General features: G+C 46.7%; 1 protein-coding gene and 1 long non-coding RNA gene across 4 annotated transcripts; one reads left to right on the top strand and one right to left on the bottom strand.

The window, feature by feature from the left end:
- Nucleotides 1–231: 231 nt before the first annotated feature.
- Nucleotides 232–27139, bottom strand: LOC311436144 (charged multivesicular body protein 3). Of its 3 annotated transcripts, XM_084517987.1 has the most exons (6): nt 7790–7922; nt 7423–7483; nt 4458–4637; nt 3038–3159; nt 1749–1863; nt 232–791 (listed from the first exon to the last, which is right to left on the bottom strand). In XM_084517987.1, exons 1-6 carry the CDS (start codon nt 7871–7873, stop codon nt 658–660), a joined length of 696 nt encoding a protein of 231 aa, XP_084374113.1. In that variant the 5' UTR covers nt 7874–7922; the 3' UTR covers nt 232–657. The 3 variants fall into 3 exon arrangements, with proteins under 3 accessions (XP_084374113.1, XP_084374112.1, XP_084374111.1); XM_084517986.1 differs by lacking the exons at nt 232–791; nt 1749–1863; nt 3038–3159; ... (1 more) ...; nt 7423–7483; nt 7790–7922 and adding exons at nt 9873–12019; nt 13837–13952; nt 24225–24364; nt 26761–27139; XM_084517985.1 differs by lacking the exons at nt 232–791; nt 1749–1863; nt 3038–3159; ... (1 more) ...; nt 7423–7483; nt 7790–7922 and adding exons at nt 9873–12019; nt 13837–13952; nt 24225–24364; nt 25842–26185.
- Nucleotides 7385–10258, top strand: LOC311436147. The gene is made up of 2 exons (XR_014692618.1): nt 7385–7521; nt 9536–10258. It is a non-coding gene; the product is annotated as an uncharacterized lncRNA (long non-coding RNA).

Raw genomic sequence — 27139 nt, 5'->3', positions numbered from 1 at the left:
CACTGATGCTGTTCCACGAAACAGGACTCCCCCAGTGCACATACAATGCCTGAACAGTACTGGAAGAGAACATGTATTTAAATATAAGACTTAAAGACTTAACTTTCCTTTAACTGGGCTGTGACATCCTCAATGCATTGGGTTTTGTAAAACCAAGGGGGAGCTGGTAAAGGTGGACCTGTTTTGTGAAAGCAGCCTGAAGCCATGAAAACTACCAGTTGCTCCGGTGCATCAGTTTAAGAGCAGCTTTAATAAAAGTTGTAGTGAGTCAGAAAAACACGGATCTTACACCACTCAAGGGTTTTTGGTAGCAGACTAAGCCAAAGTGCCTTTCAGGGAAAGATGATACTTGAAGCTAAGAATATCATCCAAGACTTCATAACTAAAAATACATAAAATTTAACACCCTTGCCATTTCACTGTAACCTTTCACAGGTGCTAAAAGGCTGAACAGAAAACAATAAAATCATCTCTCCAGCCTGCAGTCCCCAAGAAGTATATTACAGGAGTTTCTTGGAGAATACAGTCCCCGGGACAGAAAAAAAAATATATATATATTACACAAAGTATCCTCACGTATTAAGTTTTGCATCACGAAGGCAGGATCGAGCATCCTGCCACGAAACAAAAAGCAAACTGTACACGGCTCTTCCCTCCTTAGCTGCGCAGGGTGGCCAGGCGGGACTGCATGGCCTCGATGTCCTCCTCCTCGTCAACAGCAGCCGCCGCTTCCGTGGACTCAGGCTCCGGCAGAGCGTCTGTGACTTTACTGGGTGCTTTACCCAAGGCCCCTGCAAACAACATAAAAAGACCCCTTAGCGTGCGTTAAGTCTTTGTTTAATAGCCAGCAGCTTGTAATTGAAATAATGTCAGTTATTTGAAATAATTCAGCCAGGCAGTTTGAGTTTACAGGCCCTGCTGCTGACGCTGTTGTATTTGTCAGGCTCCTGAGGACAGCGCTCTGCTAAGAAGAGCTCCAGCTCTGTGCTTCTCGTTCTCCTCACCGCCCCACTGCGACAGCCCGCAGCACAGCAGGAAGGGAGCTTCTCCGAGCGAGGAACAGGAGGCAAGAAAGCAAAACAAAGCAGGGCAAGAGAGACAAGAGAGGGCAGCATGCCAGCGGCAGCTCGCAAGGTGAGGAGCGGGGGCACTTGGCAGGCAAGGTGTCAGAGCTGAGCGCTGCTCTGGCACCGACAGGCACCAGCCCCTTTCACAAGAAACTCAGGTAAAGAGCAGTCTGAGCACGGCCCAAGTCAAACAGCTAAAAGAGCAGCTCAGCACCTCGCGAGTAAGGCAGGAGCTTTTGTTTGCCTATTTATTATTCAGCAGCTCAAGTCACTAACAGCATTGTACAGCCAGGAACCCCAGGGCAGCCTAGGAACTGAGGCAGTGAAGCAAAGTTGATTCCCTGGCTTCATTAACAAAGTGTATCTATCTGCCCAGGCACACACATTTTACCTTGTTAAAAGCAGCCAATACAGACAGGAATCTGGTCAAGCCTAAATGATAAACTGCAGGGACTTCAGCTGCTGCTTTATTGTTTATGCTTCGCTGAACCTCACTGGCTGCACTGCCCGCGTTCCCTGAAACCAGTCTGTCAGGCACTCCTTCGCTTTTAGGGAAGGTAAAGGCACCTCTGGGAGGCCACAGTTGTTAAGCCCGGACAGATGGAAGTTTAAAGCGTAGCACCTTCGTAGTTAACAGGGCAGGAGGAAGGCTCCTCGCTCCGCAAACACACGCAGACTCACCCGCTGTAATTTCAAAAAGGATTTTGTCAATCTCCATCTCTGCTTCCTCCTCCATTTCGTCCTCATCCTCCATGCTTTCAAAGGTGTCCTCGAGCATTTCCTCGATAATGCCAGCCTGCCAGGAAACAAAAGGGCAGCACGTGATGGCCTCGGAAGCAGCAGAGAGGACAGGTCCCCCTGTCAGCATCAGGTTGTGCCTACCCCAGGCATTTCACAACTGCCACAGGCGTGCTGCTCGTCTGCTGCTCGAGCTTTCCTGAACAAGGCTGCTCTGTTGCATGAGGGCTGCCCAACACGCTCACCTACAGTTTAAGCCTGCATCCGTACAGCTGGTGCGTAAGAAAAGCAGTAAGAGAACTGAAGATGAGCTGTGTGTTCCCACATTCAGACCCCACAGCTCTTATTCACTGCTGTTGCATCTCTACATATCTACAACCCCGGTTACTACACGTCTGCAGTCACAGATGCAGCTGTATTTCACATGCTTCCATCACAAAGCAAACATTTTACAGCCTGTTTTACAACTTAGGTCTCACGTAAACTTTCCTTTTTTCTATCTGCATTTAAATACACCCCCTGCAGGGCCTGCAGCCCGCATACAGCCAAATTGTTCTGGTGCACAGTCATAAAATTATTGAGAAACAAACTGGTTTAACCCAACCAATCTTGAGCAGCATGTAAGAGGAGAAAAGAACAAGATTTTGGCAGTTGAAAATAACCACAATAAGAAACTAGTACACTATAAAACCAGAGCACTTCCATCAGATGGAGACACCACGCTAGGTGTTCTAAAACCAGCACCAAGATGGCTGTTTTGCCTCAGATGGGATTTTCACTTTCCCACTCCACAACGGGCTGTGGAGGGCTGTGGCTGCCCTTCTTGAGAGCAGGAAATTTGCTCTCCCTCCGAACAGCTCAGGGTTCAGGGCAGTCACTAGGGTGTGGGCATGAATCCTGCTTCGAGCCGTGGTTCCCCAAGCCCTTGGGACCACCAACTACAACTCCTCTGTATGGGAACAACCTTCCTCCTTCCACCCTCTACTTCAGCAGCTTTTTTCTGCTGTAAGCTTTGCACCAAGCACGTTGTGGGTATCACTAAGTCAGGGTTCTCCCCACAGACAGGAACTTATTGCAAAGTTCTCAGCCAGTAACGTGCTACTTGGTTTCTGCTCCTTAGAGCTACACCAGACACCCTCCCTCAGACTATCTAAGCAGGTGCACAGCGCTCCAGCACGCTGCTCAGCCACCTCTTGCTCACCCAAGTCTCTCATTTAAGTTACAGATCTTACCTTCATCATCTCTTTGGACAATTCTCTCATTGTCGCTTGGATTTCAGGGATTTTTACTAGGTTCTGCATAGCCTTCATGACTTCTGTGCTCTTCTGCAATGAGCCTGCTACTCTGAGGACAGCTGTGAAGGAGAGGCAGAAAAAGCTTGAACAATCCAGGCACCACCAAAAGCAGAGAAACCACATCCTCCCTATGACAGAAATCTGAGTTCAGGCATTTTTTAATGTATATATTTCTGTTTTATCCTTGTCTACCTCCCTGGAAAAGCTCAACTCCTTACACATCTGAAAAACCAAGCATCTAGCTCCCGTACAATTAGCTGGAGTTGCCAGATTGCCAGCAGAGATTTCCACCCAGGTGGACACAGCTCATAGAAGAGAGATCCCTGAGGAGCTTCTGCCTGTGCTCCTCAGCAGCCAGAGGTCTTACAGAGGTGCCCACCAGCATTGCTGCAGTCCAGCTCCACATCTAACTGCTGACCAAGCCAGCGACCTTCTGCCCAGGTAGTAGAAACTCTGGCAGAAGTCCTAGTGAAACAGCTTCACAGCAAAGGATAAGCTGGAAAAATAACCCTGAAGTAGATACACTAAAAATGTGTAGTTTAAGCTGAATTTACCAAAAAGTCTTTCCAGAAGCCGTTCTCTTAACATAGCTTATATGTTAAGCTTATAGGCTCTTCTCACACATGTTGATATACCATGATCAAAGCGTAATAGTTAAGACTTCTCTGAGGTCTTGAGTTCTCATCTGAACTTGCAGCTTCCTAGTCATGGCTAGCTTACTTGTTTGTGGTTAACATGGTCACTCCTTAATGAAGCAAACGAAGTTACAGCATATGTTACTTCTCACAGTAATACTTCATTTCTCTAGCATTAAGAACCTTACACTTACAATGTTACCAAACTGACTGAAATCTTGACTTCTGCAGTCATTGCTTGAGCTGAAGAGCAAGTTAATACAAACTCCAGACTGAATTCTGGATTCCCTCCACGTATATGAGTCCATACATATATATATATGTGTGTGTGGGTATTCACTCTACTCATGGATGTCAGTCCTCATCAACTGCAGCAGAATATCAGGACGAGGCTGTCAGTGCTGCTCAGGTTTGTGCAAAACCAGCGTGTGATTACAGGTAGAGTCACTGCTGTGACTGTGTGAGTGCCTCTGCCTGCTGGGGGCAGGTGCCCAGCCTGGCTGGACGCACGGACACGGACCCGCAGCAGCCGTACGCCTCCAGGCCTGGTACAGGAGGAATTTCCCCAGATCCCGAAGCCCAGCACTCCCAGCTGCCTTTAACAAGAGCAGCTCTGCTTCCACATTCAAGCTCTCCCAGCTCATCCTGTATTTAACCTCGGTGCTGCAAATAGAAATTGGAGAGCGGGGAAAGTTCCCGTACTTGGGCTGATCCGTTCTTACCAAGCTGGTTCTTCATCCCCATGAGAACAGAGTTCATGTGAGCTTTGGATGCGTAGAGTTTGCTCACGGCCTTCCGAGAGCGGATCAGTTCCTTTGCCAAGATCACACACGCGTCTTTCTGACCCTTTTTGGCAGCATCCTTTATTGACCGTTTCACCTTTTCCTCCTCTCTCTGAATATCTGGAGCACGGAAAAACAGACACAGCAAACATTAACAAGCTGCTGAGGATTTGGAAGAGAAAACAGTCATTTGCTGGAGTGGATTTTCAGTGCAAAGAATCGTTTCTACTTAATTCCAGATTCACATTACTGAAAGGCCTTGCTCTAGGCTGATTTACATACTAGCTGATTAATTCAGCTACATATTAATAGCAAAATTCTCTTTACTCAACATCAACCTCGGTAATTTCCTTTGTAATTAGGGTACTGTGAATGACTGCCCAGAAATATTGCTGCATGAAACTGAGCTAAGGTGAATTCTTAAGGAAAAAAGGTCTGGTAAGAACAAAGCACTGGGAATGAGAATCTTACGTACAAGGTTAGAACAGCTTCACTATTACACCAGCCTGATACAAATAGATACACACATATACATACACACACTTTAATTACTGTACTGATTTGCTGCTTGCAAGATTACCTCTTCCACGTTCATCCCCAGCTGGAACAAAGTTACCACAAGGAGATAAAACCAGTCTCAGCAGAGGGACAGGAATTTTTATCCGTGAAAATACTCACCTGTCAGACTCCACATTCACAGCTTAACCCACATGCCTATCTTTGTGTGAATCTGAGGGATGTTAGAGGAAAAAAAATGTTCTCATCATTTCTAGATCCCGGAGATGTATTTATCTGACAAAATATGCTCTCAAAGTTTGTAGAAGGCTGATCGCAGAGAGGCTAAAAGTTTTATGTTACCCTCAACAACAACAAAGCATGGCCACTTACACAATGAATTTACGAAGGTGCTGAGAATTACTTAGAACCACTGATTTCTTCATTACCACCAAAAAAATCTTCACACTTGCAGACAAACTTAATTATTCCCTCAGGCACAGCTCGTTAAGCCTGACGTGGGTACCCAGCCAAGTCTGTGCTCCTGCTTAAAGAGTTACAGCCTTGAGTTTCCACTGCTGATGCTTTAAACTCCTGCATCAGGTGTGAATTGGCACATTCACATTATGAGCTGTCTGCCTGCTACTAGAGCCATGGATATTTATTGGGGAAACACACGAACAAATCTTTACATATGGCTTCAGAGAGCCTGCTCAAACCCTCCTAGCATCCAGCTTCATTCAAACCCTTTCCATAAAAGCAAGCTGGAGCAGTAGTACTGCACTGAGCCTGTTCTCAGTGAGCACAAAGAGCTGGAACTGAAATTAAACCTTAAACAATAAAGGTTTCTCTAACAGATCTGCGGTGACTGCTCACACACCTGCCTCGTGAGACTGATGCTGGCTGCGTGCAGAAGCAGCCAGGTACCTCGAAAACCTCAACGTAAGAGATGCAGGAACAAGCGTGGGCCACTCAACCCCTCCCTTCTCCAGAGTCAGCAGTGAATTAGCCACTGACAAAACGTGGCTCTGGAAAACCTTGTCTTAAAGGAAAGGAAGAACTTGGGTAAGTAAGGGCCAGGCACACCTTCCTGCAAGGGGCTGAAGGAAACGACCACAACAAATACCACTACAAATAGCTTTGTTTGAGTCTTTTTGATTTATACCAGAAGCTACATGCAGACAAGAACCAGAAGATGACCTTTTACAAAAGCAAAAGCACCAAACACACTTTTTGGCATGGGAGCTAAGGCGCCTTGCCTGTACTCCGGACGAGTCACTCTCCCAAGCTCATTCAATGCCTCCTTATCCTACGGGACTGGCAGAGATCTGTAGGACTGCAATCAGAAAAAATACACTCCTTGTTGCTTCCTCAGTATTATCCACAGAAACTTCACAACCTCACAGACATCTATCTGTATGTCAGGCACAGAAGCGAGCCAAGTCCCAGCTGATCCTAGCAGGTGAGACAAATGCCTGAGGTGCTACAGCTGCAGAATACGAGATTCGTGGCAGGGAGGGGGGACTGAAGGCAGCTGGGTGGCAACATCCCTGAGCAAAACCCAGAGGCACAAAGCAGCCCGAGAGCACCGGGGTGGTGCTGCCTCCAGACACGTGCAGCACAGCCCTCCTGAGGGAAACGAGGGCAGGTCCCAGCTCGGCATCCCTCCCCAGAGCACAGCCACTGCCAGGGTAAAATACTGAAATGGGCATGAAGTTGAGAGGAAACCCAAGGTCCACGAAGCCATCGGCAGTGAAAACATGGGTGGTTTGTCCCCATGAAGTGATTGCTAAAACACGCTTTGCTGTAAGATCAGCCACACGCCTCAGCCAGCCTGCGCCTGACACAGCCCCACAAAGTGCCTTGGTGAGCCCGAAACAATTCACAACGAGCATCGCCATGCGTCAGCGCTCCTGGAAGAGGCACAAGCCCTGAACTCATCCCACGGAGGGGAACAAAGCCGGGCTGTGCTGCACCAGCAGCCGAGCACCTCCCTCCAACAAGAAGGGACCGGGTGGGGGAAACACGAACCCAACCAGCTGGGGCTGAGGGCAGGGAACAGCCTCCAGGAGTCACTGGGAGCAGGCACCACACGGCTGCCGACCAAAAGCCTTCACCAGAGCTTCTGGGTGAAATCCCGAGTCAAAGATGAGTCAAAATCTTCTCGCCAAGGGCCTCCAGGAAGCTCCACCTCACAGGGAGCAGGCACCGCCTGGGTTCTGTGGAGACTTTTTCTTGGAGAAATTCGTGGCAAGGCCATTTTGGTAATGTGGATTGTGTTCTTCCTTCCAGATGTGGTGCTGTGCCCTGGGTTATTCGATTTTATGGCCCCCTCCCCGTGCTGTAAGGTTAAAAAATACCTGAAGGAGGATGAGGAAAGGACGAAGGGAGGAGGGAGAGGAGCACACACCTCTGATCTGCCTGTCGATCACCCGCATCTCCTTCCGGATCTTCAGGGACCACTCATTGACCTCAGGAAGGGAAAGAGTGACAGTTATTGGGAATTCAGGTAAGAAAACGTTTCCCGTTTGTGTGTTTTTTTTGCCACTTCGCCATTTAACAACACAGGAAAGCGCTTAAAAAGGCACAAGCTTTAAATTATGAGCGACAATTACATATGTTGTTATTAAATATGTCGTTATGGAGTCCGAATGACGATTAAATGTCGTTATTTAACCAAAATCGCGATGAAACACGCCGTTTTTAAGCCCGGCTCGGCCCCGGGGCTGTGGCCGTGAGGCAGCGCCTGCCCCCGCCCCTCCCCCCCCGCCCCTCACCATCTCCTTGGGCGGCTTCTCCGGGGTCTTCCCGAACAGCCCCATGGCAGCGCCCGCCGCTTCCGCCCTCACCTCCCAGGGCATGGGCGGGCGCGCTGCGCATGCGCTAAAGCCCCGCCCTGCCCGGCTGCGCCTGCGCTGAAGGCACCGCCCTAGCGCGGCTGCGGAGGGGGGGGGTGGGTGGGTGGGTGGGGAGGCGGAGGGTGCGGCGCGTGGCCACGCCCCTTCATGTGGCCACGCCCTCTTTCAATTGGCCACGCCCCCTTATGTGGGTTCAGGCCACGCCCCCCCCCCACTGCTCGGGCCGGGACGTGGTGCCGGTTGGGAAAGGGTTAAAAGAATAATGATAAGGAAATTAAATGGATTAACAGTGGGATAGAGAAAGGGAAGGGGGAAAAAAGGGAAGGAGAAAAAAGGAGAAAAAAAAGGAAAATGGAGAAAAAAAGGAGAAAAGAAAAAGAAGAAAAAAGAAGAAAAAAATAAAAAGGAGAAAAAAAGGGGAAAAAAGAAAAAGGAGAAAAAAAGAAAATGGAGAAAAAAGGAGAACAAAAGAAATGGAGAAATAAAGGAGAAAAAAAAAAGAAATGGAGAGAAAAAGAAATGGAGAAAAAATAAAATGCAGAAAAAAAAGGAGAAAAAAGGAGAGAAAAGGAAATGTAGAAAAAAAGAAGAAAACAAGAAAATGGAGAAAAAAGAAGATGCAGAAAAAAGGACGAAAAAAAAAGAAATGGAGAATAAAAGGAGAAAAGAAAGGGGGGAAATAGGGAGGAAAAAAGAAAATGGAGAAAAGGGAGAAAAAAAGAGTAAAAAGAAAATGTAGATAAGAAGAAAAAGGATAAAAATAAAAAGTAACTGTAGAGAAATGTTCGGAGGCAGGTGCGTTCGGCAGGCGCTGCCCAGCCGACAGCAGGGGACGGGGCCTTGGGGCACGGCCAGCCGCTGGGCGTTATCCACACCTCCAGATGTGCCCGCCGTGGCTCTTCTGCTTAATTAGCGGAAAAGCTCATTAACAGCAGCTTGTGCCATTTATCAGAAGCACTGGGTTGGCGGAGCAACGGAGGGTGTGCAAACAGCCTGCAGCTGAATGAGTTTGTGGATAGAGCTGGACCCGTGGCCTAAAACAGCAAAAATTTCACCTGTGCTACGAGGGCGGTGGTGGCTGTGGTGCCCCTTCCCCTTCCCTGCCTCGGTGCTGCAATAGGAAATGAGGAAAGAAGAAGTACTCACGGTTAAAAACTGCTCCCGTGGGTATTAGGAGAGAGTCCTCCTGCGATGACACCCGGCGACTGCCTGGAGGGGTGAAACATTGCTTGGTTAGGAGGAAAAAATTAGTGTCCGGGTCTCCTGCACGGAGGAAACGATGGCACAAAGCTCCCAAATGGCTGCAGGGAGACAGCGAGGAGAGATCCGAGCTGCAGGAGGGACCTGCGGGCAGGTTTCCCCTTTATTTATCTTTTTATATCAGGTGGGCAGGAATCAGGAAGGAAATAAAAGTGACACTCTTGCTTCTACCACGTTACAGTAAACAAATTAAACTTCCTTTCTCATTTATTTACCTTTTCTTCTGCTTCATCATAAATTATCACTCCTCCCCCCCACCCAAAAAAAAAAGTCCTTCAGATTTTAGATGATTTCTGAAAGCTACAACCAAAACTAGAGTTTCTTACTGACACACAAAGAAACAGACCTTTTTTTTTTTTTTTTTTTTTTTTCCTCCTGGCATCAAACATCTCGCTCTTCTCCAAGAAATCTGAAGTCACTTCCAAAAAGCCCCTATGAACCTGGCACGTTTGACCTTTTCGAGCTGTTTCAGGCCCCGCACCCCGTTCTGCTGTTTCGTGATGGTTCCGCAGAGGGACGCTCTGAAGTCTTCCTAGATATCTGCAGATAGGGGTACCGGAGAGGATCTCTCCCTGATAAAGCCATTAATTAGAATGGTTAATTAGAAACGCCCCGCTCAAGCTGAGAAGACTTAGGAATGAAGAAGCTGCAGTGTGACACCACTGCCTTCAGCCTGGTCGGTGACAAACACTGGAGAAATGAATCCCGGCATCACCAGGAGGCGAGTTATTAGTCACAAAAGTGGTGTTATATTTTTATTGTCTTCACAGATAAATCAGACCAGCAAGACATCTGTAACCATACACACAAAATATTTATCAAAACAATTAACGTTACAAATCTCCTTTTAAAATAATTTATTTCACGGATTTCTTTTTTTTTTTTTTTCAATGGTACTGGCTTACAACATACATTATTCAACAAAGATGTGCTGAACAGACTCTAAAAGAAGAAACACTTAAATTAAGCAATTGTCTCTGATTCGGTGGCACCCACATCCTGATGTGTAAACGTTTGCTGGAACGCGCTCCTCTTGTAGGCTTGATTTTTGTGCTTCCAAAAAACAGCATCGAGTTTCGGGGTGTTGAAAAGAAAAGCGAGTTACCGCACGGTTACGTCTGCATTCAGTTCGACACACAAGGCAACCAAATGATTCTGTCGTTAACGTTAGCTTCATGTAGATCTGAGCTCACGGCACTAACATTGAAACTAAAAAACTCCAAACCACATAATCTGGGAAGGGACTAACATTTAAAAGGCAAGCAGTAATACCCCGGGAGCTTACAAAGGACGGCGGCGGCGCAGGGCTAAGATGGGGAATCGTGTGCCAAAGGCTGCGGGTGCGTGTAGGGCTGCTTCTTTTTGTACGAAGCCCACCTGCAGACGGGGCAGCAGTGCCGCCCCCCGGCCAGCCACATGACGATGCAATTCTGGTGGAAGACGTGGCCGCACGGCAAGCCCATCAGCAGGCAGCCGTGCTGGAAATTCTCTAGACACACAACGCATTCCGTACAGTGCAACATCTCGGGGGGCCAGGCCGCCCAGTCTGGCTCGGCGTCGCCCGTGGTGCTGTAGGAGCCGTACGACCTCGCTGCTTTCCCTTCGTACGGCTCGCTCGGGCAATATTGGCTGGCACACGAGCAGGGCTGGGCACGGCACCGCCGCTCCCCGGCGCTGGGCCCGTGAAATGTGTTTGGTTCATCGTCCTCCGAGCCTTCCCTTTCGCTGCTGGAGACCTCTCTGGTTTCGCTCTCAGAGTCACTTTCGCTGTCTTGGCTGGATTCCGGCAGCTCCTCATCGGGGTGGCCGCCAAGGCATTTAAACCTCCAGATGGGTAAGTTTTTGATGTAATCGGTCGGTATCAGAGGGTGAAGCCAGAGGTCGGGGAAAGCCAGTCGCTCCAGGAACAGGTCTGGGTCTTCATCCCAATCCGAGTCAAAAGGGAAGTGCTGGAAGGAAGCAATGGGATGAAACAAGTAGCTGGTGTACCAGTCCCACAGGCTCGACAGCCACTCCAGGTTATTCGCGTTGACTTCGTCGGCGTTGTTGTGGCGCCGCCTTTTTTTCTCAAAGTAGTCGATGAGCAGCCCGTGGCCGAGGTACGTGCTGAGGAAGAGGGCTGGGTGCGAGGAGTAGAACATCCAGTCGGCTCTCACCCAAGAAGCCAAAGTAGTTGTGTTAGAGTACCTAAAGAGTTTTAAACTGTACTCGTAAAAGCTGTCTAAGTAAGGTAGTTGCAAAAAACCCAACACGGGCAGCCAGGAAATAATTAGTAGTGAGTTATACGTCCCTAAAGTGCTTATAAGAACCACAAAGCGCTTTATGGTAGCGCCCTGTGTAATGAACAGGTCCATCCAAGCCATCAGATTGACCAAAACTAGGCTTAAAACAAACAAGTCGTTAACTTCGGGTTGCAGCGAGCGCAAAAAGGAATCCATGGCACGTAGTGATATGAATTCACCAGTGTTATTCCCATACCTGTAGATCCCCTCGGGAGTCCTAAGTATGTAGGACGGCGTCTTGTAGACACCGATTTCTGCCATGTAACTTTTATTGTCCCAGTTTTCCACGTTCACAAAAATAAACTCTACTCTTCCAGTAAACTTCACACTTAGTGCGGAGAAGAAGGCTGGAGGCTGGTCGAGGTTGGCAAACAGGTAGATTTTCACCCGGTACTGGTCGCTTTTGTTCCATTCTTCTCGTAAATGTTCGGAGTTGTAGATGGTTTTGATCCGAGAAGCGGCGTGGGCTGTGATCCACTTGAAGATGTGCTCCACTTCGATCTTGCGCCCGCTGTATTCTTTGAGCATGACTTTGCCCTTGGAGGTGCTGGTTTGCGGAACTGACATGATGAGGGTGGACTTCAGCCAACCCCTCCTCCTGCAGTACCTACAAAGAAAAGGGCAAGTTAGATTATGGTTTTATACTCTTGGAGCTGCAGTCCTTCCATTTCCTTAACGAGCCCCAAAATTAAACACGGTGAGCACCTGGGAGTTTTACAGATAACAGCAGGAAATACAGGCACCCAAATATTCTCTGACAAAGAATGTTTATTTTATAATATGTTTGCTACCTTACAGGAAGGCTGTAAAGAGACGTATATTGTAAAACGCTGGAGAGGAATGGTGTTAATTTCCATCAGTTATTAGAATAAACGAGGCCGTACATTAGTCATTCATGCTTGAAGACTTTTTTCCCTTCACTCTAAAGCTTTAGTGGTAGGAGCTATTCTTCCTAGGCATTCTGGCCAAGAAAACAACCATTACAATACAAGTCAGTGTCCCACTCTGCTTTCCCAAACCTGCAGGTAACCTTTTCCCAGTGCTTCCTTCCATCCAAGTTTTGCCAAGTGGCAGCCAGGTGAGGTTAAGGAGCCTTTGATGAAGCTGGAACGGGGATGCACTTCCTACTGGGGCTGTTTTGGAAGGATGCCAGCAGGTTGAGAGGTGTGGTGAGAGAGCTCACCACAAAAACCAGCGGAGGAGGAAGCAGGCACGTGCCACCAGATGGTTTGGGCTGAAAGAACACTCTCACTGCCTGGGACAAGCTCGTGAGCCATTTGCTTCATTCACCGGCCATCTGACCCACGTCCTTTCTGGGTCTATCAGTGTCTCTTTAGCCAAGCACAACTCCTCTTTTCAGGAATCTGAACGTAGAATTTTTAGGAGCCCCAAGATACTGCCCGCTAGTAAAGGTATCCTGTCTGCTACTGCATGTGGTGTTCTCTGGCACTTCAGCTGCAACTTCAACTATTCAGGAGGATTGACTCAGGAAAACAAGACACTTCTTATATTACAAAAAACACCATTTATGTGTTAATTTAAAATATAGTGTTTTATCGTAATAGTAAGACTAATTAGGAGCCATGCAAAGGGAAAGATTGCCAAACATGTAAAATGTTCAAATACCAGTGCTTTGATTATCCAAGATTATTTTGCTAAACTCTGCAAAATCTAAGAATTTCCCCTCAGGATTAACTTTGTGATTTCCGTAAACGTTTAGGGTTAAGGTATGTAACACGTGTGCATAGCCATGCATGTGACTGGAATTCTAGACAAGATTTCTTGTCATGTGAAGCAAATGCTTCCAGCAAAATGTTGCAGAAAACACTGCTTTTACGGTGGCACAGAATTATTAACAACCTCTGTGACTCTGCTTCTCTTCCTCATTTGGAATCATACACAAACATCAGTGAGCCTTGCACAGCGCGCTGTATGTTGTCAAAGGGCGTGCTCAGGTTTAGATATAAACATTTACGTATTTGTCAGGGAACAGGGCTTGGCAGCAACCCCGAGAAGCAGGCACCGCTTCCAAGGTTCACGCTAACCTGTGTTTCCCCTTTCCAGATGGCAATCGAGCAACTCTGCAACTGAAACAGCTCTCCCGGATGGGCTTTGTGCTAAGAAAGCACAGCTCTTGTCCCCGAATGCCTTTACTACAAGGCTGGATTCTCCTGTTCACTCCTTTCCACTGCTGCACTACGCTCTGCAGAGTCTGATCACGCAGCTCCCCGTGATGCTTCAGGAAGCTGCAGATCTGTGCTGATGATGTTGATAAATAATGCAATATTCAGAACAGCCTTTAGCAGAGAGAAACACCAGGAATAAAGGCACCCTCGATCACAGCTGCTTTTACAAGCCCCGCTGCCACAACACAGCTAAGCCTTATGATGTTCTGGGGATTGAGGTAATCCTTTAAGAATATACCTGGGGTCACTGGAACAGTTAAAAGTGCCCGTACGTATGCCGAATCTTGACACTTTCTTCACCATTTTCTCCCAGTGGACTTTACCCACCAGTGGACTTCTGTCGTTTGCTATGACCTAGTGACAAAAGAGGTAATCATTTAGTATCACAGTAAGTTTGCTTCCCAAAATAAGGAATAAATATTATAAGAGTAAAGATCTGGTCACCCCTGCTACTGTTTTCCCCTTCCCTTAGGGCTTACAGCAGCAGCATACACCAGGTCATCACACGAAGTGCTTTTGGAGGGTGAAGCTCAAAGACAGAAATAGAGTTTCTGCAGAAAGGCAAAAGTGCATCATCATTTTAAGCACCTGCTAAGCTAATAAAATCAGTGACACTTAAAAGCTTTGGGAAAACAACACAGCTATTGTTAACTGGTTCATTGTAGGAGACAAAGGGAAATTGTATTGCAGGTTCCTCTTCTTCGCAGTAAAGAAGACAATTATTTTATTGCCACGCTCCATTAAAGTTACAGCACACCAAAGACATCTTGTCTCACAGCAAGTAAAACGTGTTATAGCGTCTGCACTTGGTACCAGACCAGACTGCCAACAACCACTTCCGAGCAGCAGAAACTAATGATCAAACTGCTAGATAACGTCTAAAAATCTCGTCTCCTTACACCTCTGCCAGTGACTCACTCTGGGAGTTCATGTGGCTGTTCCACCAACCCCAGACGTCCCATCTGCAATTTCAGGATGATAATTCAGTGCGATGGATCCCAAAATCTTTATAACCTAATGCATTAAAGAGGTACTCCTGGTTACCTGGATGTAAGCTTCCCCAGATGCAAATGCCAAAAGATATGTGCCATCCTCTGACTTATCACTGCACAGGGAAGGGAGGTAGAAGAAAACAACTGCCTGCCTTTTGCTGGCAGGTAGTTCTGCATGACATGACCGATCATGCATTATTCCATCAGCAGTCACACTTTCTATTTTGGAAATGCCTCACGTGCTTATGCAAACTGACTGGCAGCCATTCGAAAATGTGTTTTTAAATTAAGTTCTGAAATTTTCCATTTGTTCAGCGTTTGTTTACCCCCCATTAAACTTCTCCCAATCGTTTTCAGACTCAATAACCCAAAATGTCAGTTCTCCTTGGTAGGGCAGGTTGGCAGCAGGACTAACAGCTCTCTGCGTACAGGCTGAGACACAGCTGGAAAGCGTGGCTGGCTGTTGAGGCTCAAAAAAAAAATCATCTGATTTGTGGTAAGCAGCATCCACCCAGAAAGTGAAAACGTACGGGTTCACTCAGCACAGCCCCCTAGAGAGGGGAACAAAGTGAAACTGCAGCTGGAGATCACGCTCCCATTCCTCTGAGCCCACCGTGTTTAAATACAATCACAGGTGAACATCTAGATAGGAGTCCCTCAAGCTGTTATCAAAACACACGTCAGTCAGAAAAGGCTTTTTGCTTCCCCAGGAACTAGGTTAATGTAACCTTTAAGCACCAAGGTAACCAGCTGGGGAAGCCTCCTGAGCTTCAGAGGCTTCTTTACATCCCCTAAAACTGTAACTGAAGCAATTACCGTGGATGTTTTAAATTTCTTCCTTTTGTATGCTTCAGCGAAGAGACCACATTCCTAAAGACACCTTAAGACACTTCTGTCAATAGATCCTCTGAGCTACTACAGCATGACAAACGCACCTGATGTAGAAATGAATCATTAAGCTTTATTAGTAAGCATCCAAGTAAAGTGTTGCTAACTCTTACTCTTTGGAACAAGAACTCAGATCAGTTGCTCCCCAAATCCTGTGCAAGCTCAGTAAAAGCCTAGCCTGGTTTTTGGGCTATTTGTATTTTATTTTGTAAAATCAGATTAATTCCCATTCTCCAAAAAAGCCTGTTCTCCTGGAGAAAGCTGTTTATGTTGTAAGACAAGGCCAGAACTGGCAATTTTTATTTACTAACTGGATAGCACAAACCTTACTATGGTTTTGCACGCTTTGCGAAATGTCTTGGTCTCATGCTTTATGTCATTACAGCTAAAAAAAAAAAAAAAGGCATTTATTGCAGCTGCTCCTGCAGCCAACACCCACTTCCAGCACTGGGAGTTCACCACAGAGACAAGGGATTTTGGAAAGCAATCATCTCTGGGGAAGGGGGGGGTCAGAGAAAGCAACCGGAGGTTAAGCAATCACAGTGTAATTCGGGTGAAATTAAAGATAACTTGCAAACACTTGTAACAGGCTTTATTTAAGAAGTGTGATTTTTGATAAGCTACGAAATGTAACTTAAAAAAAACCCTGTGACTGAGGAAACCAGGAGCTGGAATGCAAAAGAGGCCTGCAAGTTCTTCAAGGATTTTATATTTTAAGCAAGGGGGGGGGGGGGGGGGGGGGAAGATGTCAAATCCTGCATTTCTTCCTAGCAAAGGCTTCCAAAAATATGTTAGAACCAGTCTGAGAATCTACAAGGAATGCAAAAATACATAAATAAATAAATTAAAAAGGAAGAGCTAGCAAAGAAAGACAAGCAAGAAATAAAAAAACAAGTAAGGAAAAAGGCAGTTTAAGTTTGACTATGCAAAGAAACATTAGAAGCTGCACCAAAAGGTTTTTCAACCAATTGAATAAAAACAGAAGATGGGAAAAAGAAGTAGGCTGGAGATACAGGGAAGGCAGAAGCGTTAGGTAATTTGGGTCTCAGAAATGAAATGAATGCTCTGACTCAATTTTCAGATGACGAGGAGGTGGCTGGCTATGGGCAGGTCAGCAAGAGTAGGGCCAGAGACTGCCACCTGGAGATGGAAACAGAACTTAATGCACTTAAAATCAGTAAGCAGGCTCTCTGTCAGCGAGCTGTCACACAACCAGCACACAAAGCTGCAGAAGCACCTGCAAAGATTTTGTATAAAAACACTGTCAGGGTAATTTACGCTCTGACCGGAGAGTGAGGAACTGTATTTAAGAGAAAAATATCCCACTACTTTGATCTCAGTAGTATGCAAAACTGTAGGTAAAGGCACAGAGCTGATTACATTTTCCAGCATGGAATTACTGAGGTTGTATCATTCCTGCTTCAGCTGCGAGTTAAAAATCAATCTTCTCCTGGAGAGAAAGAAGCGAGTTTCAAGACAAAGGAAACGTCGTAATCTTGGCCGAGGGTCCAGCATTATGCCACGTGGAAAGTTTTCTAGAGGGCTGGAGATAAATCTTGTGTTAAAAAAAAAAAAAAAAAAAAAAAAAATCTGAAAGTGAATCAGAAATTGGCTAAGGCTAGAAAATATCAAAATGCCAGCGAAGTAGTAACAGGCTCCTTAATGGATTTATCTCGGAGATCAGCTGAGCATGTACTCCTATTAATGCCCCTCCTGCAGAAAGCTGAAGGCTCCCAGAGCCATTTGTAGATGGCATAAAATTGGGAAGCACGTCTAGGTACAAAAGAGGATTATAATGCCGTCCAGGAAGAGCCGCACAAATCTCGTAATGCAGGGTGTCAGAAATGAAATTGAATCCCATAATGAACAGGACACTCAGGGAGTTCATCAGTTAGAAACAACGAGGAGAGGAAAAGCTCTCGGGTCTCTCGGCTGATCCACCAGGAGCTGTGAGCCATCAATACTACCTGGCTGCGAAATAAGCACATCCTGGGAAATAGCAGGCCTGACAAAAACAAACCCTGTGATTGATCTCAGGTATCGGGAGGAGTGGGGCAGGCATTAGGAGTCGCAGAGACTAAAGGGCGACGCCAAGTTAAGCACAATGTGAACAAATTCGCCACGAAAACTCTCAGACCAAAAGCCGGAGAGATTTCCAAGAGGAGTGGAGCAGTCGATAGGATTATTACACACGGGGAACTTCTGGCTGAAGAGAGAGAGCAAGGTGTTTTACAAACACATACTCCAATCTGGCAGAGGTGAAGTCAGTGATCAGGACGGCCCCTTTCAGCCACAGGCCCTATTTCATATTGCAGAATTCGAGACAAAGCTCATACAGAAGAAAAAACCACAGAAATCAGGTGTCTTTTAGGAGATCAACTAGCACGGCTGGGAAACAACTGTGACATTTACGGGGACACGAGCCCTTCAAGCTTCCCTCGTTATTAGCTGCGCTCACGTTCTGCAAAATATCAGCTGTCAGAGTGACAAATAATACAATGCAGATAATCCAATTAATCCATTAATCATCTTAAGGGGCTAAGAGAATCCAATAGGATCAAAGTAACCCTGCCATTTCACAATCCCGCACCACAGAATAGATCTGCACACCCAACCCAGGTTCTGACTGCTGGCTCCGAGCTGGTTCTTCCTCTACAAATGAATTTTATGTTGTTTTGGTGGAAGAACCAGCGTGGAAGAAGGAACTGGAGAGAAGATTAGGCTCTCAGTGGGCATCTAGCCACAAGCTTCCTGTGAAATCTCTGACACAAGTCTCTTTGTAGTGCATCTGTGAATTGGGGAGGACCATAAAATACACCAAAAGGTCAGAAGATGCTCAATAATGTGAAATGCTGCAGGTAAGATGTCCCACCGAGATGTGCAAAGCAAACAGAGAAATAGAGGAGACTTCCAAATCCCCATCTATTTGTGTATTTTAATTTTCTTCTTTATTTTCCCTTCATTTTGCAATAACTGGAAAGGTGAATTTCAGATACAACAGGTAAAAAAAAAAAAAAAAAAGTAATCTGAGGACACATAATGCTGAAAGTACTAAAATCCTGATGATTTCAACAGGTGTCTGCATAGGTAGCTTTCGCAGTGAAGAGCTCTCCTGACTTTGAATTAGACAGAACAGTCCCACAAGATGCCAATCAAGAACCTAATTATTCAAATCAATTTGATCCATATGTTAAAATAGCCACAGTTATGACATTAGAGAAGCAAACGGGCTTTAAAAATAAATATCCCAGAAAAAGAAACACATAAATGATTTGTAAAATAGGGCAACGTGCCTCTCCTGCTTAATCCGTAACGAAAGCCTCTCAGGTGGATGCAGAGATAGCGCCCTGACTGCCGGGTAACTGCCACTGAGGCAGCTGCACCGTAATTTCACGGGTACTGTTATGTCTTTTTATAAGTTATTTTATGAAATGTATTCTTAAAATGCCATTAAAAGACGTAGATATCGAAGAGACTCAAGGACACGCTGCTGCTGTTGAAGAGTTTGCTCTAACAATCCACAAAGACAGATTCCTCTTCTGGTGCCCCAGCAGCATTTGAGCACTTCTCTATTTTTCTGCTCACTTAGATCAGATTTTGCTCAATCTCTGTTAGACGTAGGGATTTCAAAACAGGTCACGGTAACACAAATTGAACTCCGTAAGTCATGAAGCTTACACCTGGGTCTGTTTGAGTATCACAAGGCACGAGAATTCAAGTCAGATTGGCAAAAGGAAGGGCTAACAACACTTTGTGCTATCCCAACTCTCATTTCTTTAATCAATTCTGGTTCCTTCAGCTATTCTCTCTTCCTCCTCTGACAGAGAAGTCATACAGAGGACAGAAACGTACGAACCATTTGATGTATAAGAATTACTGCCACGTGATGGAAGAAAGAGCTTCTACACATATCAAAGATACTAAACAGGATTAAACAGTGTTTTTTATTTGGGGAATAATCCTTGCCATGTACCGCACACAGGCCTTTGCCCTGGAATGAAAGCACCACTCTTAACAAGTTGCTTCCACCTCACCAACTTGCAGCAACCTGAGTACTTCACAAACCACACGCAAGGATAGTTTCACGTGGAACCTGGACGCTTTGGACAAGCAGCTTTTGCAAGAGGACGCCCCAAAAATCAGTCCTTAGAACTAGTTGTTACCCAGTCTCACGGCCACTGAAACCTGAAGTAACCTCAGTCACAGCAAAAACACCCTGCCGATTTGTTTGCTTTGCACATTCAACAGCCCTCCTGCCTCGCTGGTTCCATTAAGTGCCGTGCTGGTTGTGTTTGGTACGTGGCACCAGAGATGGGAACGCTAAAAAAAAAAAAAGAAATCAGAGCAGAAAGGCAGAGCTGTGAGATCATCACAGCAGAAACTTGGAGCTAAGTGATGCACGTGTGTTTTTTTTCAGTGATGGAAAAATATTCACCTTGGCAGCATCCCTCAGCCATGATGGGATGTGAGCGCGTGCCATTAAAGGAAGAGAAAACTGTATCCAAGCGAAAGCACCAAGGGGAGCTCCGACATTATGCAAGCTGGAAGGCAGCCAGGGTACCAGGTGTCAGGCGCACCTGCTCATCCTAAGAGCACACAAAACTCTGAATGCACACAAAACCAGTCAAAACTTGGTTCACACAAATAGCCAGAACTTGGTTTTCCAGCTTGGCCACAAAGACAGTTCCAAGAGCTCATGGAGACCGAGCACTGAGAGCTGTACCAGGGCTGAAATCATCAGGAAAAGCAAAACCTGGGAGGGAGGAGACACCACACAGGGAATCCTCCCAGGAGCAGCCACCCCTCGCCCAGCCTGGGCACGTCGGTCTCTGCACGGAGCACTCCGCACATCCCAGGTGGAAAAAGCTGCGTGATTTTGCCAAAAGCCAAGCTCATTTCTAACTTCTCTAATGAACTGGGAGGGTTGTGTGTGTGTGAGAGCTGTCAGGCCGGCTCAGCAGTTTCCCGTGTGAGATATCCAGACCCCTGGAGGCCCAGGAACTCTTCCAAGGTGCCTGCAGAGGGTGAATGAGCAAAGGAAGCTTCATATCGCTGCAAAGAGTCCACGCACTCCCTGAAAGGCTTTGGATCCACAAAGATATTAAAAAAAGCGTTGGTCTGTTAAGCTTCCTCTGTATTTTTCACAGAACCTTTTGTAATTAACTGTGATGTTGCTATCCTTCCACAGGCAAAGCAGAAGCAGGAATATTGGGCCAATCCACATTTAAAAATACATCTAATTAAAGCTGAAGGATGTGTTCTTTATTAGAAGCATGGGGAAAGGCCCGTTTACGTTATTCAAGATAACATCAATACTTTCTGCTTGACTCTCTGCACCTTTACTCATCGGGAAACATTTCACACGCCGATTATTGTTCTGCATTGTGCTGATGGAACAATTTCCACAGCCACTCTGCCCCAAGGACTCACAGCTGGCTCTGAATCCATCCCTGTGGATTCTGATTTTTCACTATTATTTTTCACTTTCCTCTTCTGAGAAAGAGACAATGAGATATTTGATCAAAATGGGCAAAGATGGAAGACTAAAGCCGTTGTAGCATGCAAAAATTAACTTCCCCATAATTGCGTGTAGTTTCTCAAGGAAAGTGGGGTGTTCTGAGCAGAGGCTGAAAACGAATGAGCTGCTATAATCAGTGAACAAAGGTATGAAGGCAATCAGAGAACTGTTAAGTTTGAGCTGAGGGTATTCCACACCCTTGGCTGGGTAAGAAGGCTCTCAGGAAGGCTACTGAAAGTTAAAATTGGGTATCCTATGGTCAATGGTCCTGAACCTACTGGGAACAGCACAAATACTGAACAATGTGTTAGGAATTAGCTCAGAGCTTCCACTTGTGTTCCTCCTAACGAGAACAACCAGTCACCGGGCAAATTTGGGAAGGCAAATACGAAAATTCCTCTACATGCAAGCAAAAGCAAACAAAAAGAAAGAAAGAAGATCACCAAAACCCTGCAGCAACATCCCTCGCTCTGTGATTACACCGCTCAAAGCCGCAGCTCAGGTGCAGGTCAGGCTGGGATTTGGGAGAGGCGTGGACGTGGCACTGAGGACGTGGTGTGGTGCTGGGACTCTGCAGGTCAGGTCGGTGGCTGGACACGGTGATCTTCACAGTCCTTTCCAACCAAGGTGATTCTACGATCGTATGCTCTGCATCCACAGCAATGCCTCCTGCACCTCTTCCAGGCATGATGGAAGAGGTTTCAAAGCCAGGAATAAAGCTCCCTTTGTTTCTCTCTACTGCCATGTCCCAACACAGACTCTTTCTTAAAGCACCTATCTAAATTTAGATTTTAACTTCGTTCCAAGCAGATTTTTATCTGTAGATCATTTATTCTATGTTCTTAAAAAGGCCACAATGACTACGATGTTGTCAGATGTTGCTTCCAAAGACTGACCAGAGAGCATAAGCCCCAGCAGAGTGTAACAAAGCCTTTGCTCTGTGTTCCTCCTCCTCTAGCATCAGGCCAAGCAGCACCAGTCCCTGCTCCAGCAGCCACCACTCGTTCTCCTTGCCAGCCAGAGAAGTGCGTAACGGCAGCTGGCAAGAAGGAAGAAAAACATAAAAGTGTTGAGATCATGAGCTAATAGCAGAGAGAACTTGCTGCTGCCTGTGGAAGCTCCACGCAGGAGCACAGGGCACTCGTGAGCACTACGTGGGTAAACAAATCACCACTGAACCTGGCTGCTTTGCTTGTGGACCTCCAGAGAAAGAAACGCAGCCACAAAACCCTTCGTTGCCTCGTGTATGGACTTCAACTTTCTTCAAGAAATCCACCTTCCTGGCTCGAAGTGGTAAACTCACTTCTGATTTTGTCAAACATATCAAGAAATATTTGTTGTTTCCTCTTTTTGCTTTGGTTCTCTGCAGACAGCGTTTGCCATCACACCCCCAGCTTGTGCCACCCCAGGAATTTCATTTGCACGCACTGGAAAATTAAAATCATCCTCCCAGTCCCCACGTTCTGATCCATCGTCGTGAAGCCTCCGACACCACCTCAACCAACCAGCACTGCACCAGCCGAGCCAGAACTCGTCCTCTCCCTCCACTGCTTCCACGTGGAACAGATCCACAACCAAAATCCAAAGCTTTGCAAAGGAGAGGGATGTGAAAGAGCAGGCAAAGATCCGTGAAAGGACAGGAAGAATCTAGTGCAGGAGAGAAGCGAACGAAAACTCAGCGATGAAAACTTGAGTGAAGGCAAGAATGAAAAGCAGAAATTTGATATCTTTAGTGGTTTTTATTGTCGACAAGGAGACAAATAGCGTTCACCAAGTGAATTATTCAGTAAATTCCAGTATTTTTTTTTCCTGCAGCTATTGTGACCAAGTCAATAGCTGTTCAAATATTGCCAGAACGATGACAACATTTATCACACTTGAGGTATCAAAACGCAGCCTGTTTGATTGGCTGTTATAAAGCTAGCTGGAAATATGTTATGATTAAAATTCTGCAAACAACTGACAACAGAGAAGTGCCTTATTTTACTCCTGTGACCAGTATGGAGAAGAGAGGAGGTTTTTCATTGTATATTCATAAAACTATTTGTCAGCAAGCTGGAAGACGTTCACTAAATTTCCTTTCAACACTTTCTCTCTGCTTGAAGAATCCCTTCCTGTATGATTTAAGCCTGAAACTCAGTCTCAATGATCTTTTCCAAAATACAAATGCCATTTCGACCATGAAGGTTGTCTGTCCTCCCGTTAGCTATTTTAGGGTGAGCTCTGATGTGGTTAATGATGCAGCTCTAGTACCAGCAAGTCATTAGATCCTGAAAATCTATTTAGATAGGAAACATGAAGAGAGGAGACCAGACAAACCATTTAATCCAGGAAGTGGAGCTCTCAGCTAAACAATGAACTGTCTGGTGGAGAGTTCTGGTTGCCTGACGTGGCCGGTAGCAATGAACTTTTCCCTAAACAAAGTCTTATCAATGGAGAAGTTGATGAGGAAAAGTAGTTTTTACATTTTGGCCTAGATTACTCATCTTATGTTCTCATATGATATCTCATATGACGATGAATTGTTTCAGAACCCCATCTGCAAAAGCCTGTGTCTCCTCCCCCCAGTTTTCCTCCCCAAACGTTCTCTCATTCTCACGCAGCCCTGGCGAAGCATGCCATAAATCAGCAAATCCACGAGCTTTGGGGAAAGGCAAATTCCAAGCCACCAGAACACGTTGTGCAACCAGCCTGCTAGCCTGGGAAGCAGCACGCTGAGATCTTGCCTTCGTGAAGAGGTAAAGAGAGGCTGTAGAAGCGCTCCAAGCCCCTGAGATAATCAGACACAAACCAGTTGAGGCTGAGCACGGAGCAACCAAAAGAAGAGCAAGAGCAGAGGCACCCCTCCTGTGGCAGCTGGGAGCACCCATCCTTACTGCACCTACTTCACACAAACTCGCACGCTATCAGGGCCAAGCCCTCGCATAGTTCATGCAGTTAAGTGTGTGCTGCTTTGTTTGTTTTCTGGTTGTAAAGCACCTGGCTTTCAGGCAGCAATCCACAGAACAACAGGTTTTCTTCTTCTCTGTGTAGGAACTCAGTCACCTCCATCCCTGCTTGGTTTTTAGAACAGATTTGCCTCTTATGATCTCCCTGATATCATTCGTCTTTGCCATCATCCCTCTGTTGCTCACTTCTCCTGCTGGTTAACCACCCCCATAAACTCCTCCTTCGAGACATATATTGAACGTGATAAATACAAGAAAACAAACGATCGAATTTCTGTACCTGTACCAGCCAGATCCCATCTTTCGTATCTTCTACGAGCTCATAGAAGTGCATTTCACCACTGAAGTTTGTACTTGAAACCGACTCAGAGGCCTCTTCCTCCTTGAGAGCAGAATAAAGCTCTCCTTCCATAAGGTCACCTGGAAGAGAGACAGTTGGAGAAACGCAGTTAAAACGCCGCTTATGAAAGATGATTTAATAATGACAACTCCTATCACTAACGGCAATTTGATCTCAGAAAGTAGTTTCTCTAGAGATATTTAAAATAGTTTCTCAAAACCCTTTTCAGTACAAAGGCAACTGAACTTCTACTATGATGTTATTTTAATTCTATCTACAGCAACACGACTGTGAACAATTTAACTACGCTTCTGATTACACAGGTGTCACACACACGCAACCACACACACAAAAGAATAAATGAGCATCCTCTAAGCCTCGCTACCTGAAAATAATAGTATTTCAGTGGCAGACAGCAATTCTGATTCACGTATCTTTGCTTTCATTTCACAGGACAATAATTTTGCAGCAAGCAAATTCTTAACGCCGCTAACTCAAGCAGACTTCCAGAATTTCAATCAATAATTTGGCACTGAAAGACGCATTGGTTGTCCCACCGCGAGGAAAAATCTAACACAGAACAGTTTAGCTGTTGGACTCTGTTTGCAAAGTTGCAAAAAAAGTTCCCATCAGCTCCGTCCTAGTGACATAAGTAGCTCATGGCAAAATTGTTCTGATATTTCCTCCGTAATCTCATTTCCTTCCCATGCTTTGTTTCACAGCCCTTACAAACACCGTTAATGACAATCAGCATTTTGGTAACTAATCTAGTAATCTCGAAGAAATGAAGTCTGGTTCAAAGAGGCTGTTTCCTACAAGATACTCCAAGAAAAACACGCATTGTGTTACAGGGGAAACCCTCGAGAGCTTTCAAAAAGTATTCACAGAACTTAAAATTTACATTACATACAACACAAAAATATAGAAAAAAAAGACCTGCAAAGCCTATTGGTGCTAGAACTGTTTCCATGACATTTCGAGAAGTCAGTTAATACAGTTTGTTTGGAGTTAAACACTTCCCTGCAGCATTTGCAGCCCAAACATAATGACATCATGGAAGTACGTGACAGCCAAGGAGTGAAAGTGATTGGAAACAAAAATGAAACTGCCTAATGCTTCTTGCTGTGGAAGCAGCAAAGTGAATAAACAACATAAATAAACAATGAACAATAAAAGCAAATTAGATTTAAGTGTCCAGCATTAATATCAATTATTAAAACGAGGTAGCATTTTCGGGTCATGGCACTGACTATATTCATCCAAATCCTTCTCTTTTTCTGTCTGGACTTTCGAGCCCCCTCGCTGCCTGCCTGGAGCACCAGCAGGTTTCTCTTTCCTCTATCAGCAGCCCTTTGATCATCGATTTAACAGCAGCTACGCAGGCTTCCCTGCTGGGCTGGCACTAGGGTTATTACATCAGCTCCATCTCCCGAGCCCTTTGGGCCATCTCCCTCTGCCTGCCCCACGCCAGCAGCCGCACTTTCAAGGCATTTTGGCAGCTCTGCCCACCTTCACCCTTCCTCATCCCTCGCTACTCAGCACCCCCCAGAAGCCCACCTCTTTCTCCTGCTTTCTGCCAACTTCTCAAACGCTCCCCTGCCTTTCCCCAAGCCATCTTTAGCTCGCAGGATCTCCTTCTGCTCCTCTTCTACAACAGCTCTGCCTGCCTCCGTGCCCACCTCTTCTGCTCCTCACCTACGGAAGCACCGCTTCCATCCTGACAGCGAGACCTGCAAGAAAACGAGCCAGCCGGGAGGGAAAGGAGCAGGCAGCAAAAGCCGGCCCCGGCTGGAAATAGCAACCCACGAGCCTGCATATATTTGGCTCCTTCCCTCCTCACGGCGGATGACATTCGCTTTCAACCCCGACACAAAACCTCGCAGCGCGACCCACACCGCCCACGGCCAGGCCGAGCTGGCTTATCAGAAATAACCCTTTCCCCTCGGGGTTTTGGGGAGAAAAAAAAACATTTCTTGGCAGCCTGGCGGAGGCCTTCTCCTCCCCGCTCGGCGTTCCCAGCGTTTCAAACGCCGCGGAGCTTTTCCACGTCACGAGCCCGGAGCTCCCCCGAGCCTTCCTCCATTTCCCCCGCTGTGACACCTCGAGTTTGGGGGCACGCTGGGCCCCTCCTTGTGTGCATTTATGTGGCAAAAAGCGTTGAAAAGGGATAAATTGAGGTGCTTTTATATGTTTTGAGGCCCCTGGTTGTGGGCACAGCAGTGCCCTGATGCCCTTGGCTGGAGCCCCTGAGGCTGTGGCTGCAGCAGAGGGTGGCGGAGGTTTTGTGGCTGCTTGAGGCCTGGAGGGAAGGAGGAAAGGAGGCAGGAGGGGGAAGGAGAGAGGGAAGGATGAAGGGAAGAAGGGAAGGAGGGAGAGAAGGAGGCTGGAGGGAAGGAAGGAGGGAAAGAGGGTGGCAAGAGGGAGGGAGGCAGGAGGGAAGCAGGGAGGCCGGAGGGCAGGAGAAGGAGGCCCCTACCTGACTTCTCCACCAGCTCCCGGACATCCTTCTTCTCGGGCAGCCCCGAGTGCCCCAGCCCCCGGCACTCCAGGATGGTTCGCAGCTTCCTGAAGCTCAGCGCCACCGGGTCCACCAGCTGCGTGGCGAAGAAGCCGGTCTCGTACCACACCACGGCCTCGAACACCCTGGCCAGGACGAAGAGCAGCAGGAAATAGAGCAGCAAGAAGCACAGCTTCAGCCACATCTTCCCGCCGGGCTGGGGCTGGAGGAAGAGGAGGAAGAAGACGAAGGGGGAACGGGGCGAGGGAAGGGGGCGGCAGGCGGCGGCCGCGGGGCGTTGAGGGCTGCGGGCCCCCGGCCTCCCTCCCGCCGCTGTCCCCGCCCCGGCGGAGCCGCG

This window comes from Aythya ferina (genome assembly GCF_964211825.1).
Source record: "Aythya ferina genome assembly, chromosome: 4".
Classification (NCBI taxonomy): domain Eukaryota; kingdom Metazoa; phylum Chordata; class Aves; order Anseriformes; family Anatidae; genus Aythya; species Aythya ferina.
Note: the sequence above shows the minus strand (reverse complement) of the source record. Positions and strands in the feature narration are given on the sequence as shown.